Genomic DNA, 25,957 nt, shown 5'->3' on the forward strand with positions numbered 1-25,957 from the left:
GCGACGTCACTGAGCGGCCGCCCAATAGAAGCGGAGGGGCGGAGATGAGTGGCCGGAACATCCCGCCCACCTCCTTCCTTCCTCATAGCGGCCGGGAGGCAGGTAAGGAGAGGTTCCTCGTTCCTGCGGCGTCACACATAGCGATGTGTGCTGCCGCAGGAGCGACGAACTACATCGTTACTGCTGCAGTAAAGATAATCGAGAATGGACCCCCATGTCACCGATGAGCGATTTTGCACGTTTTTGCAACGATGCAAAATCGCTCATCGGTGTAACACGCAGCTAATGCGGCCGGATGTGCGTCACAAATTCCGTGACCCCAACGACTCCGCATTAGCGATGTCGCAGCGTGTAAAGCCCCCTTTAGATTTCAAATCTTCAGAAGACAGAGAAAGGAAAGAATGAATTTTGTAATTATGGCTAAGTATTTGAGTCTCAAAATTAACAATTATGTTATAGTACCATTCCAATCATTTATTTTATTTCACTATATATTAGTTATCATTAATGCATGTATAATGCATGCATTAAAATCCTTTCCAATTTCCATCTTCTGCTGTTGCCAGCACTGCTCCAGTCCATATAGTGCATTATTTGACAACAGGTTTTGACCAGTTAGCTTAGAAAAGTGATTCTGTGTAGAACAGAAGTCACTTTCTCAGTATAAGGGGTACTTTGCACACTATGACATCGCAGGTGCAATGTCGGTGGGGTCAAATTGAAAAAGTGATGCACATCCGGCATCGCAGGCGACATCGTAGTGTGTAAAGCCTAGATGATACGATTAACGAGCGCAAAAGCATCGTAATCGTATCATCGGTGTAGCGTCAGCGTAATCCATAATTACGCTGACGCGATGGTCCGATGTTGTTCCTCGCTCCAGCAGCAGCACACATTGCTGTGTGTGAAGCCGCAGGAGCGAGGAACATCTCCTACCGGCGTCACCGCGGCTCCCATAGGATATGCGGAAGGGAGAAGGTGGGCGGGATGTTTACATCCCGCTCATCTCCGCCCCTCCGCTCTTATTGGCCACCTGCTGTGTGACGTCGCAGTGATGCCGTACGACCCGCCCCCTTAATAAGGAGGCAGGTCGCCGGCCAGAGAGACGTCCCAGGACAGGTGAGTCCATGTGAAGGTGCCGTAGCGATAATGTTCGCAACGGCAGCTATCAGAAGGATATTGCAGCTGCGACGGGGGCGGGGACTATCGCGCTTGGCATCGCAGCATCAGCTTGCGATGTCGCAGCGTGCAAAGTACCCCTAAGTCTCTGAGATTCAGAACGACGCTGACATAGACTTATAATAAGAAAAGGACTAACTTTCCACTATATAAGCTGGAAATAATGAGTTGCAGTCACTTAGTGCAAGAGAGTAACCTATGCAACACTGGAATTGGCAGAAGATAGCGACTAGTAAGAATTTTAATGCATGCACTGTAAATATATTACTTATAGCTAACAGAAAATGAAATAAAAATTAAACTTGCTGAAATGGTTCTTTAAAGGGGTTTGATAAAACAGAGTCTCTTATATTATTCAAACTAAATGATGTCTTAATCACGCGTCAGGAAGGGTATCCGACTTAAGACATATAGCTCTCGAGATTTATCTTTTAACGGTCAAGTGCTGTATCACACATACCCCAGTCGGCAGCCATGAGCACAACTCTGGTGTGTGAAGACATACAATGTGTTTTTAACCCATATTATACTCAGCGAGGAGATCTCCAGCTTAATCCTTCTCCTTTGTCAGTCTATCAATTTTACAGCAGTACACGGATAGGAGACTGACGGCATCCAACTGAAAATAAAATTGGATGGATTAATATGGAGATAACAAAGGATTGATATATCTCTTCACATGTAACAATCTTTCTAATGTCCAACTGATGAATGTGTGATTCAGCTCTGGTGAGTTGAGATAGTCTCGGTAGCTGTATGTATGTGTCTTCATTGTGTAGCCTGGCCTGATATGTGACTAGGATGGGCTGCAATTTCAATTATATCAAGGAAGCTGTTTTAACTGATTCTCGGAGAACCTCTGAAAGGCAAAATTTGAATTCTGTGATTTTCTGATAAAAAAATTGTCTATTTTGCAGGCTCTTCTGGACACTCAGAGGTTGCTTAGAACTAAAGTTAAAAATTTTACCTTTAATCTTGGATTTTCTGGAAAGTTCTACCACACAGGTAAGCATAATGTGACAACTTTATCTGACATCACAATGCATTTCTGTCACTGTCCACAGGGCTCCAAAAAATGTATTCTTCAAATAGAAATATTTGTATCCAATAAAATGCAAAAATACAGTAATAATATAGGCAAAAATTTGTTTACTTTATACTGCTACCTTAAATAGACGTGCAAATACAAACAGGATGCTAGCTCATAAAGAAAGCTCAACTTTATGAAAAAAGGGACTAGTGTGGATAGTTATTGTATAAATTTCTTTATTTTTTTTTTAAGAAATTAATTCTATTTTTTTTCTAGCTGGATAAAGAGGGAGATTTCAATCTTTTTATTTTGTTTTTATTTAAAAAAAAAATACCCCCCAAAAAAAAACATTTTGTTTTCGGTACCTAAATCTGGCCACTAGATGGCCACATACATAAAATAAGCATTAATGCCTTATTCACATCAACACTGTTTTCATTTTTGTTTTGTGACAACAATTGACGTCTTCATGGCAGGGCTTACAGAGCCCAAAACAACCTTACAACAAGGTGTGTACAGTCAGGATGGTCCTACTCTAGTAATCTTATCTTGCATCAGTAACATTAGTGTAAATAAAGGCACAGAAGGACAACACCCGATCTGCAACCTCCCGTCCTGAGAAAAACACAAAATGAGCATTGATCAGTGTTAGCTAAGTACCTTATGTTAAATTTGCTAATACTATTTATTTATTTACTTTATTATGGAGTATATGCTCATTTTGCGTTTTTCTCTTAGGTTTTGTCTGTAAAATGGCCAGTGTGTGAATATGCTCCTATTGAATGTATAACAACTTAGGGTACTGTCACACTGGTGTATAAAAAATCAGTACCATTCTCATCCAGAAAGGAGGAATGAGTGAAATACGTTTGATATTCCAAATGTCATGCTAGTGCTATGCGACTGCAATTTTTTTTCTCACCTAGAATCTATACAATATTCGTATGACGTTTTTTTCCTCAACAATTATTATTCTGTAATCATTTACAGGATCATTGACAGTGTTCTCTGGTACAGAATGGTAATGTATCTGTAAATAACGGACATCACACTGATGCCACAGGAACATGCGTGTGACGTCTGATTTTTTCTCGTACTCTTTGACTTGCATTGACGAGTCATGTCCAATAGATGAGAGCAATGGCAGCATGCTGCGATATTTTCCTTAGTCTGATTTGAGCTAAGGAAAAGCTTACCAATCTGCTCTGCCTCATTGACTAACATTGGTCTGAGTGCAATGAGACTTTTTTCTCACATTGCACCCCTCCATTTTTTTACACCAGTGTTGGAGAGTCCTCCATTCTCCACTCATTCTTTTACCTTTTCTGTGTTTTTTGTACTCTGCACAAATGGGGTGTGGTCCCTCCCTCTAAGCTAGACACTGCATCTATATAATTTCCTATGGACAGGAGGCTGTAGGTCAAGCCTTGTTCTTCCCTGGCCTTACTTACACTGATGTTACTGATGCAAGGTAAGGTGTTAGGCCGGCTTCTCACTTGCGATTTTCTCGCAGTAGTGCAATGCGAGAAATTCTCACATTGCACTCGGACACATTAAACAATGAGGCAGCTCCCATCTGCTATTTTTTTCTCAGTCCAAATCGGACTGAGAAAAAAATCACAGCTTGCTGCGTTTTGGAGAGTTTCTCGCGCAAGTCTCTCCAATGCAACTCTATGGGAGCGTGAAAAAAATGCATGTCACACGGACCGGCACTCACACCATCCTAGTGACATTCGTTTTTCTAAATACATTAATCGCATGTTTCTCAAAACACTGGAAATGAGTGAGGTCTCACAATGTTGGTCAATCATAGAGATTGACCGACATTGTGAGACCTCACTCATTTCCAGTGTTTTTAGAAACATGCGATTAATGTCTGTCGATCTCTCCCTCTTGGTCTCTATTCTCTCTCTGTTGGTCGGTCTCTCTCTCTCTGTCAGTCTCTCTCTCTCCTTGTCCATGTCAGTCTATCCTTCTCTCCCCCTCCCTCATACTCACCGGTCCCCGATCACCCGTGCGGCTCTGAACGGCGTTCACACTGCTCCGGTGGCTTCTCCTCTTTTGAAAAAGTCGGCCGCTCATTATTCAATTTCGTATTCCCTGCATTACCCGCCCACCGGCGCCTATGATTGGTTGCAGTCAGACACGCCCCCACGATGAGTGACAGCTGTCTCACTGCAACCAATCACAGCTGCCGGTGGGCGAATCTATATCATGCAGTAAAAAAAATAAATAAATAATTTAAAAAAAACGGCGTGCGGTCCCCCCAATTTTGATACCAGCCAGGGTAAAGCCACATGGCTGCAGGCTGGTATTCTCAGGATGGGGAGCCCCACGTAATGGGGAGCCTCCCACCCTAACAATATCAGAAAGCAGCCACCCGGAATAGCTGCATCCATGAGATGCGACAGTCCCGGGACTGTACCCAGCCATCCCAAATTGCCCTGGTGTGGTGGCAATCGAGGTAATAAGGAGTTAATGGCAGCAGCCCATGGCTGCCCTAAGTCCTAGATTAATCATGGCAGTCGTCTCCCCAAAATACCTTCCATGATTAACCTGTAAGATTAAGAAAATGAAGACATACACCCAAAAATCCTTTATTTGAAATAAATAACAAAAAAACAACCTCTTTCACCACTTTATTGAAGTCCCCAAATACCCTTCATGTCCGACGTAATCCACAGAGGTCCCTCGACGCTGTCAGCTCTGCTACATCGGAAGCTGACAGAGAACGGTCACAGATCTCGACCGCTCTCTGTGAGCTCCCCGCAGCGACTGAAGTGAGTCGGCTATCAGCGATGACGTCACTCAGGTTACCCGCGGCCACAGATCTCAGCGGGAGGACTTCAGCTGTGGCCGTGGTTAACTTCAGTGACGGCACCGCTGATCACGCAGATCACTATCACTCAGGGGATTTGCGTTCACCGGTGAGACCGTCACTGGTGACTGAAAATCAGGGGCCATGCCACACAGACAGAGCCGCGGAATGACAATGAAGTCGGGTGACGTTCATCCGACTTCATTCTGAGTGTACGGCTCTGTCTGTGTCTGCTGTCAGCGGCCATTCAGCTCTGCTACATGGCTCTGTCTGTGGCTAATGTCAGCGGCCATGTAGCAGAGCTGAATGGCAGATGACAGCTGCTGAGAAAAAAAAGTATCACACACGGATCACACACGCATTACACACGCTCTGCTAGTCATTAAATAATTTAAAAAAAGCATCGCACTTGCATTGCACACTGACCTAACATGAACTAAAATCGGCCGAGTTTTTTTCAGGCAAGTCTTAATAGTCTAGAGTAGGATTGTCCTGATTTATCACACCTTTTATAGGTGGGATGGCTTTTATGCTTTTTTGATTAATCAGTGTTAACCAAGTGTCCTTTGTTATTTAAATGTACTACCACTATTTATTTATTTCTAGAAATGAGCAAGTACCGTAATATTTGTATTCGCTATACTCGTAATGAATACTTTGTAATGTTCATGTATTTGTTACAAATAGCAAGTAGAATGCAAATCAATGGGAAATGTGAGTAATTTTCTGCTGGACCCAACAAAGAGGTCTGGAGGCCTGAAGTAAAGGCTGAAATGGATGGGAAAGTGATGAAACTAAATGAGGAGGGCCTGGAGAATATGCCTGAATGCATTTATGACTCATATATGGTTTCTGTAATCCCCTTAAGCCACACAGAAGAACGTCTGTGTGGTTTCAGTACATTGGTGCCCCTGCAGTCTATGTCACACTACCCTGGCCAGACCCACAGTGATTTACTCAGCAGTGTGCGAGCAGCTGCGGGATGATGAGTGCACAACATCAGGAGCTTGGCTCAGATCATTGCCGGGTGTGATGATCTCCCCTGAACTCGTGACGTCAGCGCTTGACTTCCATGACGCCGCATTCTCACGTCAAGTCTCGTGGGTGGCCCGAGACTATGACTTGCAGTGACGTCACAGGCTCACGGGACAGTTTGCATGAGAACGCGGCAGCCATGGAACTCCGTAAAGAGTGCTGATGTCACAAGTTCACTGCAGGTAATGAACTCAGCTAACCTCATGACGTCGGCACTCGTTATGCACTGCAGTAACCTGGACTGACCTAATGATGTTAGCTCAGGTCACTGCACTGCCCTCGCAGCCAATGGGGAACATTCTATTCTTCATTGACTGGGACAGTGAGTTTGGTATGGATTGTCATGGGACCCCATTATTGGATTACACCGGACACAGATTTGTTTTTTCCATAAATTGATGAAAGGGAAAATGGTTTGGAGAGTGTTTTTTCAAATAAATTTTTTTTTCGTTGTCTATTTTTTTATTACTAACTGGGTTAGTGATGTCGGGTATCTGATAGATGCCATGACAACACTAGTGCCACGGCTTAATGCCAGGGGACATTACACAGCTGGTATCGACCCCATTTGCCACTGTACCACGATAATGGGATGAGCTGGTGTGAAGCGACAATATTGGTGCAACTAATGGATGCACCACATCTGAAACGGCTGTGGCCTGTAGTTTTAGGCTGGGGATTTCCAATAACTGTGAACCTCCCTAGTCTGAGAATACCAGACCACAGCGATCCGCTTTACCTTGGATGGTGATCCAATTTGGGGGGCAGCCCACGTTTTTAGCTTTAAATTATTTATTTTATTTAATTTAAAATAACAGCGTGGGGTGCCCCCTGTCTTTGATTATCAGCCAAGGTAGAGCCGCCAGCTGCAGTCTGCAGGCTACCGCTGTCTGCTTCACCTCAGCTGTGTGGGGAAAAGAATTAATTTGTGGCTAAAAACAAAACACGCTTTAGTGCCACATGAAAGGCACTAAAGGGTGCAAGATTACAAAATGCAGGGAAGTGGGACATTATATATGTCATTCTATCTATTTATCTATCTATCTATTAATCCATCCAGCTATTTATCTATCCAGCTATCTATATTTCAAGCTTTCGACTGTATGTTACCATCCTTCCATTTTTTTTTGCGGTCCGCAAAAAAAAAAAAAAAAAAGAAGACACACACCGGACCGTATACAGAACGTTATGGATGCAGTTGTCACATGGATGTGCATTGTTTAAAAAAATTAGCCCTATGGTCTGAGTCATGGTTGATGAGTCACCATCACAAGGTCCTCCAATGACAAATAGTAGTTAGACTGGAGTAGGAGTACTGTCCTAGTTTGTCCGCCACTGCACAATATGTATAGTGTTTGCAAAAATTAGCCCTATGGGCTGAGTCATGGTTGACGCAGGAAAGAAACAGCTTTTTATGGGAAGGGGTGGACATTAACAGTAGTAGTCAAAATTAACATTTTAGGGGAATTTACACTGGGTGCAGAATTATTAGGCAAGATGTATTTTAGCGGATTTTTTTATTATTGATCAACATCTATGTTCTCAATCAACCCAAAAGACTCATAGATATCAAAGCTTAATATTTTTGGCAGTTGGAGTGTTCTTTTTTTAGATTTGGCTATCTTAGGAGGATATCTGTTTGTGCAAGTAACTAATACTGTGCAGAACTATTTGGCAACTTAATAAAAACCAAATATATTCCCATCTTATTTGTTTATTTTCACAAGGTAAACCAATATAACTGCACAAAATTTAGAAAAACAACATTTCTGACATGCAAAAACAAAACCCCAAAAAAATAGTGACCAATATAGCCACCTTTCTTTATGATGACACTCAACAGCCTACCATCCATAGATTCTGTCAGTTGCTTGATCTGTTTACGATCAACATTGTGTGCAGCAGCCACCACAGCCTCCCAGACACTGTTCCAAGAGGTGTACTGTTTTTCCTCCCTGTAGATCTTACATTTTATGATGGACCACAGGTTCTCTATGGGGTTCAGATCAGGTGAACAAGGGGGCCGTGTCATTATTTTTTCATCTTTTAGACCTTCACTGGCCAGCCACGCTGTGTAGTAGTTGGAGGCATGTGATGGAGCTTTGTCCTGCATGATAATCATGATTTTTTTTGAACGATACCGACTTCTTCTTGTACCACTGCTTGAAGAAGTTGTCTTCCAGAAACTGGCAGCAGGTCTGAGAGTTGAGCTTCACTCCATCCTCAACCCGAAAAGGTCCCACAAGTTCATCTTTGATGATACCAGCCCATACAAGTACCCCACCTCCACCTTGCAGGCGTCTGAGTTGGAGTGGAGCTCTCTGCCCTTTTCTGATCCAGCCTCTTGCCCATCCATCTGGCCATCAAGAGTCACTCTCATTTCATCCATCCATAAAACCCTTGAAAAATCCTTCTTAAGATATTTCTTGGTCCAGTCTTGACATTTTATCTTATGTTTCTTGAACAAAGGTGGTCGTTTTCAGCCTTCCTTACCTTGGCCATGTCCCTGAGTAGGGCACACCTTGTGCTTTTTGATACTCCAGTAATGTTGCAGCTCTGAAATGTGGCCAAACTGGTGGCAAATGGCATCTTGGCAGCTTCACACTTGATTTTCCTCAATTCATCGGCAGTTATTTTGCGCTTTTTTTGCCCAACACGCTTCTTGCGACTCTGTTGACTATTTGCAGTGAAACGCTTGATTGTTCAGTGATCACGCTTCAAAAGTTTGGCAATTTCAAGACTGCTGCATCCCTCTGCAAGACATCTCCCAATTTTGGACTTTTCAGAGCCCGTCAAATTTTTCTTCTGACCCATTTTACCAGAGGAAAGGAAATTGCCTAATAAGTATGCATTCCTTATATAGGGTGTTGATGTCATTACATGACACCCCTCCTCATTACAGAGTTGCACATTACATAATTTACTTAATTGGTAGTTGGCTCTCAAGCCTATACAGCTTGGAGTAGGACAACATGTATAAAAATTATCATGTGATCAAAATACTCATTTGCCTAATAAGTCTGCACAAAATGTAGTTTAGCTTGCTTTCATCTGGAGGGATTGCAAACTGTGGAGAAATCCAATTCTTGTTGAATTTAATCAGAGTAAGTCTGCATTTTCTGTGGAGAGGTGTAAGTGGCTATCAGTGATGATTGCCCCAGCAGAACTAAAAATATGCTCTGACATCACACTAACAGCCGGGCAGGCCAGCACATCCAAGGCGTATAAGAAGAGGTCGGGCCAAGTGTTCAGCTTGGACACCCAATATTTAAAGGGAACTGAAACATCACAAGGGATGCAGATATGGTCACTTAAGTACCCCTTGACCATGTTGTGCACTTCTCCCTCCTTAGCATTGCTACAGGCACAGAAAGCCCTTGCTGATGTCCTGGTTTATTGAAAATGGCCCAGTTTGGGCACATTTTCCCCTCACCTCTGTTGGATCTGGTGTTAGTGTCTCTCCCCATTAATTCTTGGTGTTGAAAAGAGCTGTTAACTCTGCCACCAGCCTTTTCTGAGGGTCATGTTTTCATCATCTGATCTACAATGACCCTCTTGAAGGATTCCATTGTGCAACTCTTTGATGACTGCAAAAGGAAAGAAGGGAATTTCTCCTTCTACCGTGGGTCCAGAAAGGTGGCCAACCAGTATAGGTTGTTGGATTAAATGTGTATCACATGAAGGTCTTGCCACAGACACTTAGACATGAACTGTGCCATGTGGATCATGCTGAAAACAGGCAGAGGTTCTGTGTGCCCACCAGGAGGAACAGTACCCATACTCTCCTCACACTGATTCACCTCCTCCTCCTCCACCTCCTCCTCCCCAGCCGATCCATGCTGGACAGACATGAAGCTGGGGTCGAGAGTCCCCTGTGTAGCAATGGGAGTCTCCTGCGTAGTACAGAAAAACAAGTCTTCTTCCGCCTAATTCTCCTCATCATCACCCAATGTTGCCTCAGAATATTGACTGTGCTAGGTAGTATCACCCATGGGAAATCTGGCTCCATAGCCACATGCTGGGCACTTAGAGCTTCCTCTTTGAGATTATGCAGTGATTGTTTCAATAGACACAGTAGCGGGATGGTTAAGTTGATAATAGCCTGATTACTGCTCACGAGCTTGGTGCAGTACTCAAGTTCTCAAGAACTCGCAAATGTCAGTGATCCACACCCACTCAACAGTTATGTGTGGTGCCTGACTCTCAGTCTGACGGGTATGTTGAAGCTGGTATTTAGCTACTTCCCTCTGCTGCTTAGTAATACTCGTACATGAGTCGTACATGAGTCGGTGACTTGGAAAATTAAAGGGTTTTCGCAGCGTCTTAAAACCAGCAAAAGTGGTAGAGGAATGGCGTAAATTGGTAGTAATACAGTGCACCTTCTCAAGTAGGTATGGCAAACCAGGGTATGTTTTCATAAATTTCTGAACAACTAGGTTTAGCACATGAGTCATGCATGGCACATGTACCAGCTTACCGACCTTTAAAACTGCCACCAGGTTACGCCCATTCTCGCCAACGACCAGGTTGGGTTGGAGGTGCAGCGGGAAGAGCCACTGATTGGTCTGCTCTTTTATACCTTGCACAGCTCTGCTACAGTGTGTGGTTTGTGACCTAAACAGATCAGCTTCAGCAGAGCATGTTGCCGCTTTACTGATGGGATGCCACACAGCTCCCAGCTTGGCAGTGATGGGGAGGATAATTCAGCAGAGGATGAAGAGCAGGAGGAGGAGGAGGAGGGGAGACAGGAAGTGGCATATGATGAGGTGGAAACACTTGTAGTTTGGCCCGCTATTCTTGTCGTGGATAGGATGTGTAATGTTACAGTTTATGACTTTGTCCCAGCTTTCATCAGGTTCACTCAGTGTGCCATGACAGATATGTATCATCCCTGTCCACAACAACTTGTCTACGTGTCTGTTGTTAGGTGAACCTTCCCGGTTACGGTGTTAGTCAGAGCACAGTTGAGATTTCTTAACACATGCTTGTGTAACGCAGGGATGGCACAACAGGCAAAATAATGGCGGCTGGTAACACTGTATCATGGGGCAGCCACATCCAAGAGATCACGGAAACACTTTGTTCCCACAAGCCTAAACGACAGCACCTCCTCATCTAGCAATTTGGCAATCTGCGAGTTTAGGTTTTGTGCCTATGGGTGTGTGGTTGGCTAATTACCCTTCCTTTCCAAGATCTCAGGCACAGACAACTGGACACTTCCCTGGGACAAGTAAGTGGATGTGGTTGATGTTTGCGGTGTCGGTGCAATTGCACCCTGTGGGCAAGATGTATGAATGCCTGATTCCTGGAATGCAGATTGTTAAGGACGAAGCACAGACGACATGGCAGTGGTTAGACCCACAGACACAAATTTGGTACCCTGGTGTTCTGCCCACCTACTGGGGTGCTTGGCTGCCATGTGGTTCGGCATACTACTGGTGCTCAGGTTGCCTTTGCCCTGGCTTCTGTTCAACTTGGTATGGCAGATACTACAGATTACAATGTTTTTCACTGAAGGGCTTTCAGAAAAAAAATTCCAGCTACTGGCTGAATGCCCGCTTGTCCTGAATTGGGCCACAGTGGGGGTGCTCTTGGGAATAGTTGACCCAGTGCTCAATCTGGGCAAACCACTACCCCTTGGTACCTGTATTTGTGCTACATATCCATCTTTCTCTGTGTTGTTGTGCTGGCTATGCATGGCAATGGTCCAGGTTGGAGCAATGGACTCATCATCGACCACCTTGTCTTTCATCTCTTCCTCCTTCCCACTTGAGATTGTAGGCTGACCTAATGGTCATTGTGTCTCATCGTCACCAGCCTCCACCTCTGGGGACAGTAAATCTTTTTCCTCAAAATGGCTTTCTTCTGGCCATAGGTCCTCAAATACTTGTGCATCAACACATGCCACCTCCTCATGTCCCTCTTCAATGCTACATGGCGAGAGGCCAGAGCCAACCAAAGGATACGTACACAACAGATCCTCAGAGTGGCCAAACTTGGAGTCATATGTCTCCAGTCACTGATGAAGGGGGGAAGAAGGAGAACCAGGTTGAGGATTGGATGGGCCAGCCTTATGTGTATCCACAGTATTTTGTGTAGTCACGGAAGATTGGTTGCTGCTTGTCAAATGTGAAGAGGCCTTGTCTGCCATCCAAGACAGAACCTCCTCTCGCTCTGCAGACTTCCACATGTTTGCGTTCTAGACTGGAAAATTTGGCAAGGAACACAGTGGATGCATAAAGCTTATTCTGACCTGACACAGAATTAGTGCCTTGACGGCCACTACTGACAACTCCACACCCTAATCCATGTCCCTGTCATGTAACAACTGCCTTTTTTGTCATTTTGGGTTTTGCTGACATATTTGCAAATGTTGATAGCCCAAGACAACCAAACTTTGACCCCAAATATATTGTGGAGTACTTTGTACCAGGCAGCTCAAAATGGTAGCGTCCTGCTTTGTATTTGCATAATCCACTAGCAACATATGAATGTGGCTGATCTGGACACCACAAGGCAGGCTGTGAACCCCTAAATATTGTGGAAATATGACCAGTGCGTTTACTGTATGAGGCAGCAATGATTGCTAGAGTACTGCTTTGTAATTATTTGCAAAATCCACTAGCAGCGTATTATTGTGGCTGATCTGGATGCCGCAAGGCAGGCTGTGAACCCCTAAATATTGTGGAAACAGGTCCCGATTCCCTAACTAATCCACAATATCTCCCTCCCTGCTGTGACTGTTCAGTGCTATTGGCTCTTAAAAAAGCTATTGTATTTTGGTTTCTGGACTGTACTATGGAGGTAGTGACACACACTGCTTAAAACACTGTCCCTGCTCAGAAAACACTGCCCTACACTGCAGGTAGCTCTGAAAAGGGCTATTTGTGTTATCCCTAGCAGCTGATTGCTCTATCCTTATACTTATACAATGTTGGCTCCAGATGCAATGTGGGAAAAATGGCGACAGAAGGTCTTTTATAGGCCCTATGACACTGCGCGTCCAGTCAATCACAATAATGACACAATCAAGATGGCTGCGGCATTACTGTGATTGGTTAAAAGCCCAACATGTTTAGTGGCTGCAAATCAGCCGCCAAACATGTTGGGTGGGACATCCGAATATAGCGAGGCGAGTACATCATTACTCGCTATATAACGAATACCCCGAATACCGCACTATTCTGCGAATAGTGATGAATACATTTGCTCATCACTACTTATTTCCTTTATTATAAGGTATACGCTTATTTTGTGTTTTAGTCTTGGGTTTTGAAAGTGAATGAGAATCCTGAAGTCTCATACACACTTTGAGTATTTTGTCCTTTCGGATTTGGTGTAGATTTAAATTTGCAGCATGCCAAATATTTTAGTGTTTTTGCTGCAGTTTTTTCCAGTTCTAATAAATAAGAAAGATCTGCACCAAAAACCCACAGCAAAAACATGATTTTTTGCAGTTGCATTTTTCCTGAAAGAAATACAGATACGGTACAGAAATATCTGCACCAAAAAGTCAATATGTGCACATACCTTAATTGTCTAGTTACAGTTTTCTGTATCATAATACCTTTCTATGAAGTGGTGTAACTTAACACTTTTTGTTATGTTTTCAAATCTTTTATGTAAATGTACGTGCGTGTATACATTTGAAAGTATGTGTATATGTCCATGCATATGAGGCAGCGTTAATATCCATGTGTGGGAAATTGAGGATGCCAAGCATTTGCTATGTAAGTGCATATATGTTAATGTTCACGATGGTGTAAATATGTGTACCTCTATAATTGACAATGCCCCATTCTGCCAGTTGGCATATTTTTTTCCATCCACTATTGTTTTCAAATGACTATGAAATAATTAAAGTATGTGTCCAGGACTTTAAAAAAAGTGTGTAAGCACTAACAGACAAGTAATTTCTGTCTACCTGCCTGTTGTGCCCAGCACCGTTCTTCGCTGGCACACAGCGGTCACAGACAGATCCTAGCGGTGATTAAGCTGCTTCCGCTGATGTTGCATCAACAGATCAGTGGCTTCTCATCCCCTCTACCCTGTAGATGGGATGGGACAGCCAACTTCATGCTGATTGACAGCTGGCTGCCCCAGTTAGTTAGCGGGAGGCCGGCTGTCAATCAGCATGACATCGACTGTCCCAATCCGTCTACATAGCAGAGCAGAAAAGAAGCCTCCACTCTTATGACAAACTACTGTATCATCAGCAGGTGCTGTCTGCGAAGAACAATAGGCAGGTGGTTAGCAACTATCTGCCTGTCAGTGCTTAGACATATTTTTTTTAAGTCCCAGATACATCATTTAACATCTAAAAATGTTGCTGTGGAGATTTTGCCATGTACATTAGACATATTGCAATAAACACATACTCAAGTATTTTTTATTTGAATTACAATGCAAAATTGAAATTATTCCCAATATGCATATTTACACAGAAGATTTTATGACATCACAAGCAGACATCCTGAAATGTGCTAATAAAAGGTATAAATAGTTTCCTTAATAACTAGTATAAGATTAATGAATTTCCTTTGTATTTCTTGAAGGGACTGAGAAGGAGGATAGAGGTGATGACCTCTTGCTGAATTCAGTGGATGATTTTTGGTGGTTTCCACATATGTGGAGCCATATGCAGCCCCATCTTTTTCATAATGAGTCTTCACTTGTAGAGCAGATGATTCTCAACAAAAAATTTGCTCTGGTAAGTACAATTGTCCCTCAAGTTGCACTGATCTTATTTTATGCATTATGCTCAAAAATCAAAACTGCTCAGTGGTCCCCAACAAAAGATTTATGACTAGGGATGATTTAATAGCTCAATTATTCGGTTTTGTGAATATTCGACGAATAGGTCACCACTATGCGAATATTCGATGTGCAATGTAAGTCTATGGGAAGCTCGAATAGTTGTTATTCGTGTTTCCCATAGACTTACATTGCACATCAAATATTCGCGAATAGTCGAATAGCTGCGACCGATTCGGAAAATATTAGCGAAGCCGAATATTTGAGGTATTCGATTATCCCTATTTATGACACATAGAGCCGAATTCATTAAAACTTTGCACCACAAATCTTATTCCTGCAGAAGTTGGAGCAGGATTGGTGGCAATGAGCACATGAAAGTGTATGACAGTCATATGATGCTCCAGATTCATGAAGTGATGTCCAACTGTAGCACATCTCCTTATCAAAACCAATTGAAATACTGCAAGTCTTTATGTATCGGTTCTATAGTTTTGCTAAAGGGGTTGTACGGTCTAAAAGAACAAGTTTGCAGTCACAGTATGTGACTGCAGATTTGTATATCCTCATATTGCACACACTGTGCACTGTTATAATTTTCTGGTGTTATAGTTGAGAGTGGTAGTCACGTGACAACAAGCATGTGGTGTGCATACTCCAGGCCAGAATCTGACTAGATGAGCATGGCCTCACTCAATGCAAGTGCAATGCACTGGGCCATGCCCATCTAGTTGGATTCTGGTCAGTGGTATGCATATCACATATTCGCGGCCACGTGATCGCCATTCTCGGCTCGGACAACTGAGAATCCATCACAGCACATAGTGCATGTGATGTGAGAATTTACAAGTCTGCAGTCATATAGAGTGACTGCAAACTTGTCATTCTAAACTAGACAACCCGCTTAAACATTATAGGGATGTTACCTTTGACAAAATTGTCATATGCTAACCATTAACAGTTGTATTAAGAAATTGGATGTTGTATTAAATGTGTTCGGTATGCACAACTTAAATTGTAATGTAAACTCTGTACCTCTGAGTCCTCATAAGTCCGGTATTGAGTAGGCTGAAGCTCCCTTTGCAAAAGTTGTGCTGAATAACACATTTCACACTCTATTATTTATCAGAGAATGTTAGCAATTTCTGGAATTATATACCTAATATTCAACATGGATTAAAAATGGATCCAAATGCCACTGAAGTTTAATGTGTCACATGGGGGTGAGGATCTCTGTGCCATACAATCTATTTATCAACACTTATTTCATATGTATATATGTCCATTAAATTAAGGTGGCATATGAGCATACAACAATGAAATGAGTTAGCATTAATGCAAATAAGATAACAATAGTAAGATTAAAAGTTAAAGGAGTTGTCCTACACTGAAATATTGTTTTGCTATAGCTGGTTTTACAAAAAAAACCAGAAGCTTACTCACCTTCCAACAACACCATGGGACAAGCTTGGGCTGCTCCAGTGTCTGCACAGGATCTGAAGTGATGTCTGCACTGCTCAGTAGTTACCAGGACTGTTGCAGCCTGTGATTGACTGCAGTAGTCAAGTGACTAGAAGAACGCGTTAGCAAAGAAACTGTGATGATCTGCTGTTCTAGACTCCTGAACCCTACAACCAATCACTAGCTTCCCCCTGTAGTAGTCTATTTAGGGTCCACACGGGGGCTGAAAGTTTAATATGCCTCCTTTATTGTTTTAAAATATTCTGGGCTTGATTCGTCAAAGTTTTATGGCAGAATTTTAATGTAAAAAGCTTTGAAAAGTTGCAAAATTTTAGCACAACTCAAGGATACGCTAAGATTTTGCAACTTTTGGTGTTCATACACCATTTTGATTCAGCTTCAACAAAGTGGGAAGAGCTGAGGTGAGATAGGGGCATGGCGATTGCCACTCATCAAATTCATGAGGCGCACACTGACATTCTTAATTCATTAGGAGACATATTACGCTACAAGCTGCCCCCTTATCAAGACCGGTATGAAGATTGCCATTCTTGATGAATGTGGGACCGTCAAGCCTAAGAAAAGATATTTTAATGTAGAAGTGTAGGACAAATACTTTGAATCATTTATTCAACATGAAAAACTATGTAAATTAAAATATATAGTCAACTTTGTACTGACATGTTCACGTACATATATAGATTAATGCCATAATTGAATACTACCAAATATAGAAACCAAAAGATATTACAACAAACAGTTTTTATAAACATAGAAATGGAGCATTTTATTAGATGGATGTTTCAATATTTGAGAGAATTTTTTTACATGAATTTCATATTTTGTTAATGATTTTTAAATGTAAGTTCAAATGCTGTCCTTGTATGTTCTCTTTAGATCTGTAAAGTTGTTTACTGGAGCAGCTAACATTAGAAGTGGAAAGTTTTCCCTTCTATTCCCTGTTCTTATTTAAGTTTGTCAATCCCTTGACCCGTAAATTGATCGTCCCTGTAAATAGAAAGCTCACAGTGAACTTAGCCAAACATGGGTCATCTATACTCAGGAGATCTTCTACGCTGACCAATAGGTTACACAGTAGGACATTATAAATGGGCAAATCTTTAGTAAGTGTGTACTGTAAATGCAGTGAAATGCCTAATCTGCCAATTGATGATCATGTTTAGCTTTATTATACGGAATAAAGTGTGGCAAAGTTCAAAGTATACAAAAAAAGAAAAAGTAGGCTTCATTAGTATTGCATTCGTCATGAAAAATGAAAGTTTTCTCTTCTTGGCAACTTCACAGGCAGATTTTCAAGTCTTAGAATGCACCTGTAAAGGAAGGACAGAAAAAAAAATTATACATACTGTATCTTATAAACATTAATTGTGTAAGAAAGAGTGCACGGCGCTATACATTTCCCTTAAAACTCATAATATGTAAAAGTCCAGTAATAATTGTTTTTTAATATACCATAGCACAACCATTACTGTGTAGTTACAGATTTTTCAAGTAGCTTTGGCCTGCAAAAGTCTAACATTAGAAGCTAGAGTCAAGCTTATAATCATGCCGTAGCACACTGTCTATTGGGTACATCCATGGAGGCTTTGACACAATCTCCTATGCCTCTTTCTTTCTTAATGACATATCCAGTACTCTGCTAGATCATGCATCACCACTAGGGAAGATCAAATATCACAAATATTTGGCAATATTCGGCTTTGCAAATATACAATGAATAGGTCACCGCTATGCGAATATTTGATGCGCAATGTAAGTCTATGGGAAGCCCGAATAGTTGCTAGTTTCCCATAGACTTACATTGCGCATCGAATATTCACAAACAGTCGAATATGGGCATTGCCGAATATTTGCGGTATTCGATCATCCCTAATCACCACCTTTCTGTGCAAAAATTAGAATTTTTGACACAAGTTGTGAGGTTATCAAATGTGTGAGGATATAAAACTAGCTGCACAATAGGTACTGTAGGAGCCATTACCTTTCTATGTAGTGTTATGAATTATGCATAGAAATTAAAGGACGTCTGTCTCAATGAACAGATTCTTCTTTACATTTTAGAAGAACCTTTCAGGTGTAGAACCACCCTTAGTCATCATGACCAAAGGTGGTTATACACCTGAAACACGTAGCTGTAGAAGCTATCATAACGTTTTTAATGTAATGTCCCATATATTAATATTTAATAAAATGAAGAAGAACCTGTTCATTATCCCGGACGTCGTTTACTTTCTATGCTGAATTAAGGCCACGAAAAAGGAAAAATGAAGCCAAAAAAACCCAATTAAATGTCCTGATAACAAAGTGATGATGTCATTGAACAAGAACAAGTGGATAACGCCATGTGTAGGGAAAAATTTAAAAAGCAGGACTACCCAGTTGGTATATCAAAAATGCTAGCAGTAGATAACAATATCAATATTCAATAATCATAATGCACTAGGAATGCAACAATATAATAATAAAAAATATTGCTGTGCTCATATTAATAAGCAATTAATCAGCAAAGGTAAAATATTGCCATTACACCAATTATAATATTAATTAGATTGTCACAAAAAAATTCAATACTGAGGTGTCCACAATAAGTTATAGCAAGCCTATATAGGTATGATATTTTGGTTGCTCATAGCTACATTCACATGTCCCAGGTAGGGCATAAAACTAATATTGCATTAGTCTAAAGGATATGCATAAACGCCAGGTAACATCCAAAATGGACTATAGCAACATTGCCTGTTACCTGCAGAGTGATGAGACATGATATACTGCGCAAATACATCTGGCACTCCCACAACCTGATGCACATTTCGGCTTGCGTCTTCATCAGGGTACCAAGAAAAGGTGGATAACACCATGTGTAAGTAAAAAATTACAAAGCAAGAGTATTCAGTTGGTATATCAAAAATGCTAGCAGTAGATAACAATATGCAATATTCAATAGCCACAATACACTAGGAGTACACCACTATAATAATTAATCTTGCTGTGTTCATATTAATAAGCAGTTAATTAGCAAAGGTAAAATATTGCCACTACACCAATTATAATATTAATGAGATTGTCACAAAAACATTCAATAGTGAGGTGTTGCCTGAATTCAGGAGATGGTGAGCCCCTGTCCGACCTCTGAACAGAATGTGAATACTTGTACTATGAGCTAGACTTATTATACGGCAATGAATTACATTGCACTTTAGTACAGTCCACACTCAACTTATACTTCACAGATAGCAGCAGATTTGCCATATTTTTTTTACTTTGACGTCAAATGAGAAAGCTATGGCTTGAGAAGTCAGTCTGCTATTTATTTCTATCTCCCAACTAAAAAAGAAATTGGTTAGTACTAGGGTTGGTGCCAATCGATGCAGTACCTTATCCACTGGCCACACTAGAAATCTGTGTCTGATAGGTGGGAGCCCTGAGAACTGCCTCCTACCACCCGTCAGCCACTCCTTTTTGCTAATCAAAGGAAAAGCCATAGATGTATTCAGGTAGAAAACAGTTCTCAAGGCTCCTATCCAGTAGCTAAATTTTACTGACATGACCAATGAGCTGGGTACTATAAATCAATTTGCACCAACCTTACATGTTCCCTGTCATGAATAAAAATGGGAAAAAAATATTTTGTACCATATCATGTGTACTTATGGTGTAAGTGAGAAGAGTCATTGGCCAAACATGGTAGTTGTTGGATGAAAGTCGATATGGCCAATAGCTATTTCTCCCAAGTGAGCATGATAAACAAATTGTTTAAAAGAACTGAGAGTCCTTAGTGGTTAATACCTTTTAATGGCTAACTGAAAAGATGGTAAAAATAGCAAGCTTTCTAGAGGTACTAGAAGTACTCAGTACTTTATTGAGCCTGATGAAGAGACCTGAGTAGTCTCGAAAGCTTGCTATTATTACCATCTTTTCAGTTAGCCATTAAAAGGTATTAACTACTAAGGACTCTCAGTTCTTTTAAACAATTTTTTTATCTCTACTGGCTAACACGGTACAAAGATATATTTTACCTGTATCAAATGGTTATAGAAACATAAGCCTAATAATAGTCACCCATGTTTTACAGAAACAAGAGACTGAGCTAATTAAAAAAAAAAAAAAGTTGTGAGACTATCATACACATCATTCCCATGAAATAGAACATTGTCTCCTATGCATCCCAATCCCTACCACTGTGTGGATTTTGCATGTCATACTGGTATCTAAAATATTATTAAACATGGTTTTATGTATTTCATCCAGTAGTTTGGTAGTTTTACATTCTGCTTAAAAAATCATTAAGCAAAATAGATGAAAATAGACCATGGCAAGTTTTAAAGAAATCCCTGACTAGCAACGCAGCCAACCACACATGCATCATAACTTCTTTTTTAAGTGTGGCAAGTCAAGTAAAAAATCATGCTTCATTTCCCTTCAACCCATTTAAATGTTTTTCTTTTCTTACTATTATTGTCTTGGACACATCCGTTCAGCTGTGTGATCAAAAGAAGATATTCTGGAAGAATTGAACAGTTGAAATGTTTCATTCTTCTAAGTTTTCAATGTGATAAAATGTAGAATAAATGTTATGCTTTTGTGCCGCATACGTTAACGGCTCACTGAAGTAAAATATTGGAAAGGCAATGGGTAAAAACATAAATCAGTAATGGAAAAAAAAACATATAAAAAGCTGAAGAAATATCAAACTGGGAGCCATATCTTTGAACAACATATATATTTTTAAATTACATCCATTCGTATCCTGAACCTGATGTTATATAGAATAGAGCATGCACAAAATAAATGTGGTATTGCTTCAATTACATCCCACAGATAATTTTTTGCACTCCATGTATTCCGTTTTCACAGTTCTTTCTCATCCTTCTGATGTTCCCTTAAGCTTTATAGCCACCCACATTCCTATTTAGTTGAATGTGCATACTATACTGTCAGTGACTGTCCTGGAACCCTGCCATGTGTCTTGCTTCTTAGTGGAAGCCGCTGTTGAACTCTACGTAAAAGTATGTCTTTATGATTTAAGAACTGAGGAATATGCCAGCTTCTGATATCTCACAGATAATCCTTTGGAATATTACAACATTGTTCTATGTTTTATCATTTTTCAAAATACAAAACTTCTTACAAAATATAAAATATTGGAGTGTGCTTAACCCAGATTCAAACTTAATCTGAAAGCTTTGAACATTAAGTTTTTCTTTATTCCGTATATAGGTTTTAGTTTGTCAAAAGAAATCCTGATTTGTGTTCTTATAAGTTTAGATTAAAATACTTATTGTTTGACTTTTCCCTACATTCATCTCATAGGAAAAAATGGAAGATCGGCTATGAGTCTCCAAGTGTTGTAGAACTACGCTTTAAAAGTGTCCTAAACAAAAATATACTGTAAGGACCCGGAAATAAAGATTAAACAGCATCCTTAATGTTTCGAGGGGACTGGCAGATTAGAGTAAAGGTGGTGAATATCCCAATCGCCAGTCAGGGTCCATCAAGCTCCAAGATGGTAAAGGAGCTGCTGGCAACCCGTAGGTCAGGCTGATAATACAGAGTGGTGTGGCTCCAAAATAATATGAGCCTGATCCAAGTTAAACGTCATTTGCACCAAGACTATTGTGAATCCTGTTAACGCCAAAGGGTCCACACACCCAAACCAGGAACTTCCCAGTTAGCATCAAAGAGGTCCTGGGTAGAGTTGAGCGCGGTTCGCAGTTCGTGGTTCTCCAGTTCGCGGTTCGAGTGATTTTGGGGGCTGTTCTAGATCGAACTAGAACTCGAGCTTTTTGCTAAAGCTCGATAGTTCTAGTTACGTTCGAGAACGGTTCTAGCAGCAAAAAGCCAAGCTAATTACTAGCTGGCTTTCCGCTGTAATAGTGTAAGTCAGTCTGTGACTCACACTATTATGAAATTTCAGCGTATAGTGTGCGGGAACAGCGCATTCAGATCACTGCTGCTGGGATAATGGATAATGATTTATTTATTTTTTTTCCTTGTCTTCCTTCCCTAAGCGCGCGCGTGTAGTGGGGCGTGCCAGCATGTCAGCCAATCCCAGACACACACACAGCTAAGTGGACTTTTAGCCAAAGAAGCAACGGCATGTGTGATAGGATGTCCATGTCACATGATCCTGCATTATAAATACGGGCATCTGCCCGTCTGGACTCCATTATCTGCCTTCTGCGTCTGGGTGTCAGTCACTGCTGGCGTAGCTCCTGTCTCCGATACTGCTGTGTACGCTCTACCCACAGCGCTATACAGAATAGGGATAGAAGTTTCTATTAGCCCTTGTAAGGGCTAATACCAGCAGGCTCAGAGCCATAGGTGACAGTCAGGTCCGTGAAAACAGATTTTAACAGCTACACAAGATAGCAGCGTCTGTGTAGCTAAAGTCAGCGATTTCCTCGCTGCATTTCCCCATTAGGAGGGATAGAAAGTGAGGCTTCCTTTCCTCTACCCAGACCCACAACCCTGCCACTGTACCCTCCTGCACTTTGCACACTCAAGCTCATTGTTACTAAGCCATTATACTAGCAAACGCTGAGTAAACTTAGTGGCATCCTAAAAGTGGCTGTTGGACTTCCATTAGTGTCCCACTAGTGCAAATCTATTTGCAGAACCTCTGCATTGCACACTCAAACTCATTGTTACAAAGCCATTATACTAGCAAACACTGAGTAAACTTAGTGGCATCCTAAAAGTGGCTGTTGGACTTCCATTAGTGTCCAACTAGTGCAAATCTATTTGTAGAACCTCTGCATTGCACACTCAAACTCATTGTTACTAAGCCATTATACTAGCAAACACTGAGTAAACTTAGTGGCATCCTAAAAGTGGCTGTTAAACTTCCATTAGTGTCCCACTAGTGCAAATCTATTTGCAGCACCTCTGCATTGCACACTCAAACTCACTGTTACCAAGCCATTATACTAGCAAACACTGAGTAAACTTAGTGGCATCCTAAAAGTGGCTGTTGGACTTCCATTAGTGTCCCACTAGTGCAAATCTATTTGCAGCACCTCTGCATTGCACACTCAAACTCATTGTTACTAAGCCATTATACTAGCAAACTATACTGCCAGTTTAAGGGCCGTAGTTGCATTGTCAGGGATAATTATTGTTGTTTATTCTGCTGTTAATAAAGCTAGACCACCGCTGCAATCTACACTACCTCTCAATTTTTACTACCACATTTTAAGTGCACAATCTTGTCGCAATCAAAATGAGTGGCAAAATGACAGATGCTGGTGGAAAGGGGAAGAGACGTGTTGGAAAAGGAAAAAAAGGGTTTGTCCGTGGGGAAGGTGGCAAAGCTCCATTAACATCTGCTGAAGATAGACCATCTTCCAGCAAAAGGAAGATGTCTACTACTTACCGTGGACAATCCGATGTGCTCCCTTTTTTACGGACACGAACAACAGGAACAAAGGTAGATGATGGCCAAAAAAGGAAAATGCTTGAATGGATCTCAAGTGGTCCAACAAGTGCCCTCTCCACCACCTCAACTACCGCATCCAAAAAACACCAGTCCTCTGAGTTGTCAGCCCAATCACACTTGCTTTCTCCTATCTCTGAAGTCTCCATCCGCCCTGCACAGTATGGTGAAACTGAGATGGCTGAGTCTGCAGAGCTGTTCCGTCACACTATTGCCTGGGAATCAGAGGTCTGCTCCCAAGCTACAGTGAGTACAGACCAGGAAATGGTCTGCTGTGATGCCCAGAACCTTTGTGACTCTGAATCAGGCCGTGAGGACCAAGTTTCTGAGCATAATGTTGACCCTTATTCACAAACTGTAACACCTGTTGTTATAGACAATGAGGAACATACTGATGATGATGAGACGCAGATACCAGATTGGGATGAAAACTTAAATATTCTGTCAGGGCAAGAAGAGGCTCGGTCTGAGGGTGAGGGGAGTGCAAACACAACAATTGATGAGGAAGTTCTAGATCCCACCTACTGTCAACCCACAGTCAGGCACTTGAGGAGGTCAACAGAGGCGGTGGAGGAGGATGAAACCGACGACGAAGTTACCTTGCGCCTTCCTGGACAGAGTCGGAGCACTGGTAGCACGTCTACAACTGCATCCTCAGCCACCACTCTGCCTCTGAGCACTAGTCGGGGTGGATCAGCAGGTCACATGCCTTCTAAGCCTTGCCTAGCATGGTCCTTTTTTGACATAGCAAAAGATCGCCCAAATTATGTGATCTGTAAAATTTGTCGGGATTCTGTTAGTAGAGGGCAAAACTTCAGCAGTTTTACAACTTCTTCCATGAATCGTCACATGAATAAATATCATATGTCCCAGCGGGAAGCTCACCGTGCTGCAATGCGGCCTAGCGGAGCGAACCATCCACCGCCTGCCCCTTCCAGTGCATCCACGCGCTCTTCATCTTCTAGGACTGTGGGGACAGCTGTCACACCTGGTTTTCCACGCACAACTTCCACCACTGTACCCGCAACAGGCAGTTTGCTTGGTAGGTTGTCAGTTGGTTTGGAAGGGGAAACAAGTGCGTGTGTACAGCTCTCTCAGACATCAATAGCACCAACGTTGGATGAAGGCAGCATCATGTCTACGCCTGCACTTTCCTCACAAACCTGCATTTTTCCAGGTACACCCTACTCAACACCGTCTACACACAGCAGCCAGATCTCTGTCCCTCAGATGTGGACAAATATAAGGCCATTTCCTGCGACCCATGACAAAGCTAAGAGGTTGACTTTATCCCTCTGTAAGCTCTTGGCTACCGAAATGCTGCCTTTCCGCCTGGTGGACACACAGGATTTTAGAGACCTTATGTCTGTCGCTGTGCCCCAGTACCAGATGCCCAGTCGCCACTACTTCTCTAAGAAAGGTGTGCCTGCGCTACATCAGCATGTCGCACACAACATCACCGCTTCGTTGAGAAACTCTGTGTGTCAACGGGTGCATTTCACCACCGATACTTGGACCAGTAAGCATGGACAGGGACGTTACATGTCGCTGACTGGGCACTGGGTAACTATGGTGATAGATGGTGAAGGGTCTGCTGCACAAGTCTTGCCGTCCCCACGACTTGTGTGTCAATCCTCTGTCTGTCCAAGTTCCGCCACTGCTTCTGCCTCCTTCACCTCGTCTGGGTCCTCCACCTCCGCCCCAAGCCTGCCTGGTCAGGCCACCAGCGTTCTAACTGCGCAAAAGGAATCACGCACTCCTCATTACTATGCTGGCAGCAGAGCGCAATGGCATCAGGCGGTCTTTAGCTTGAAATGTCTTGGAAATAAGAGTCACACAGCGGCTGAGTTGTGGGCAGCTCTGGAGACTGAGTTTAATAAATGGTTGTCTCCACTCAACCTGCAGCCTGGTAAGGCCATGTGCGACAATGCTGCAAACCTGGGTGCGGCCCTTCACCTGGGCAAGGTGACACACGTGCCTTGTATGGCTCACATGTTGAACCTTGTTGTCCAGCAATTTTTAACACACTATCCGGGCCTAGATGGCCTTCTGAACAGGGCACGAAAACTGTCTGCTCACTTTCGCCGCTCAACCACCGCTGCTGAGCGACTTGCATCGCTCCAGAAGTCTTTCGGCCTGCCGGTTCATCGCCTGAAATGCGATGTGGCGACATGCTGGAATTCGACTCTCCACATGTTACAGCGACTGTGCCAGCACCGCCGAGCCC

The 25,957-nt window shown here is 42.2% G+C and overlaps 1 protein-coding gene across 1 annotated transcript in view; it reads left to right on the forward strand.

Moving 5' to 3' along the window:
- The window catches only part of LOC142311554 (bifunctional heparan sulfate N-deacetylase/N-sulfotransferase 3-like), a 760,158-nt gene that overhangs the window by 325,840 nt on the left and 408,361 nt on the right, over nt 1-25,957 (forward strand). The window contains exons 3-4 of the mRNA XM_075350078.1: nt 2,097-2,184; nt 14,618-14,772. Coding sequence (XP_075206193.1) covers nt 2,097-2,184; nt 14,618-14,772 — 243 coding nt within the window. The remainder of the gene's footprint in view (nt 1-2,096; nt 2,185-14,617; nt 14,773-25,957) is intronic.

Source organism: Anomaloglossus baeobatrachus, chromosome 1 (assembly GCF_048569485.1).
Source record: "Anomaloglossus baeobatrachus isolate aAnoBae1 chromosome 1, aAnoBae1.hap1, whole genome shotgun sequence".
NCBI lineage: Eukaryota > Metazoa > Chordata > Amphibia > Anura > Aromobatidae > Anomaloglossus > Anomaloglossus baeobatrachus.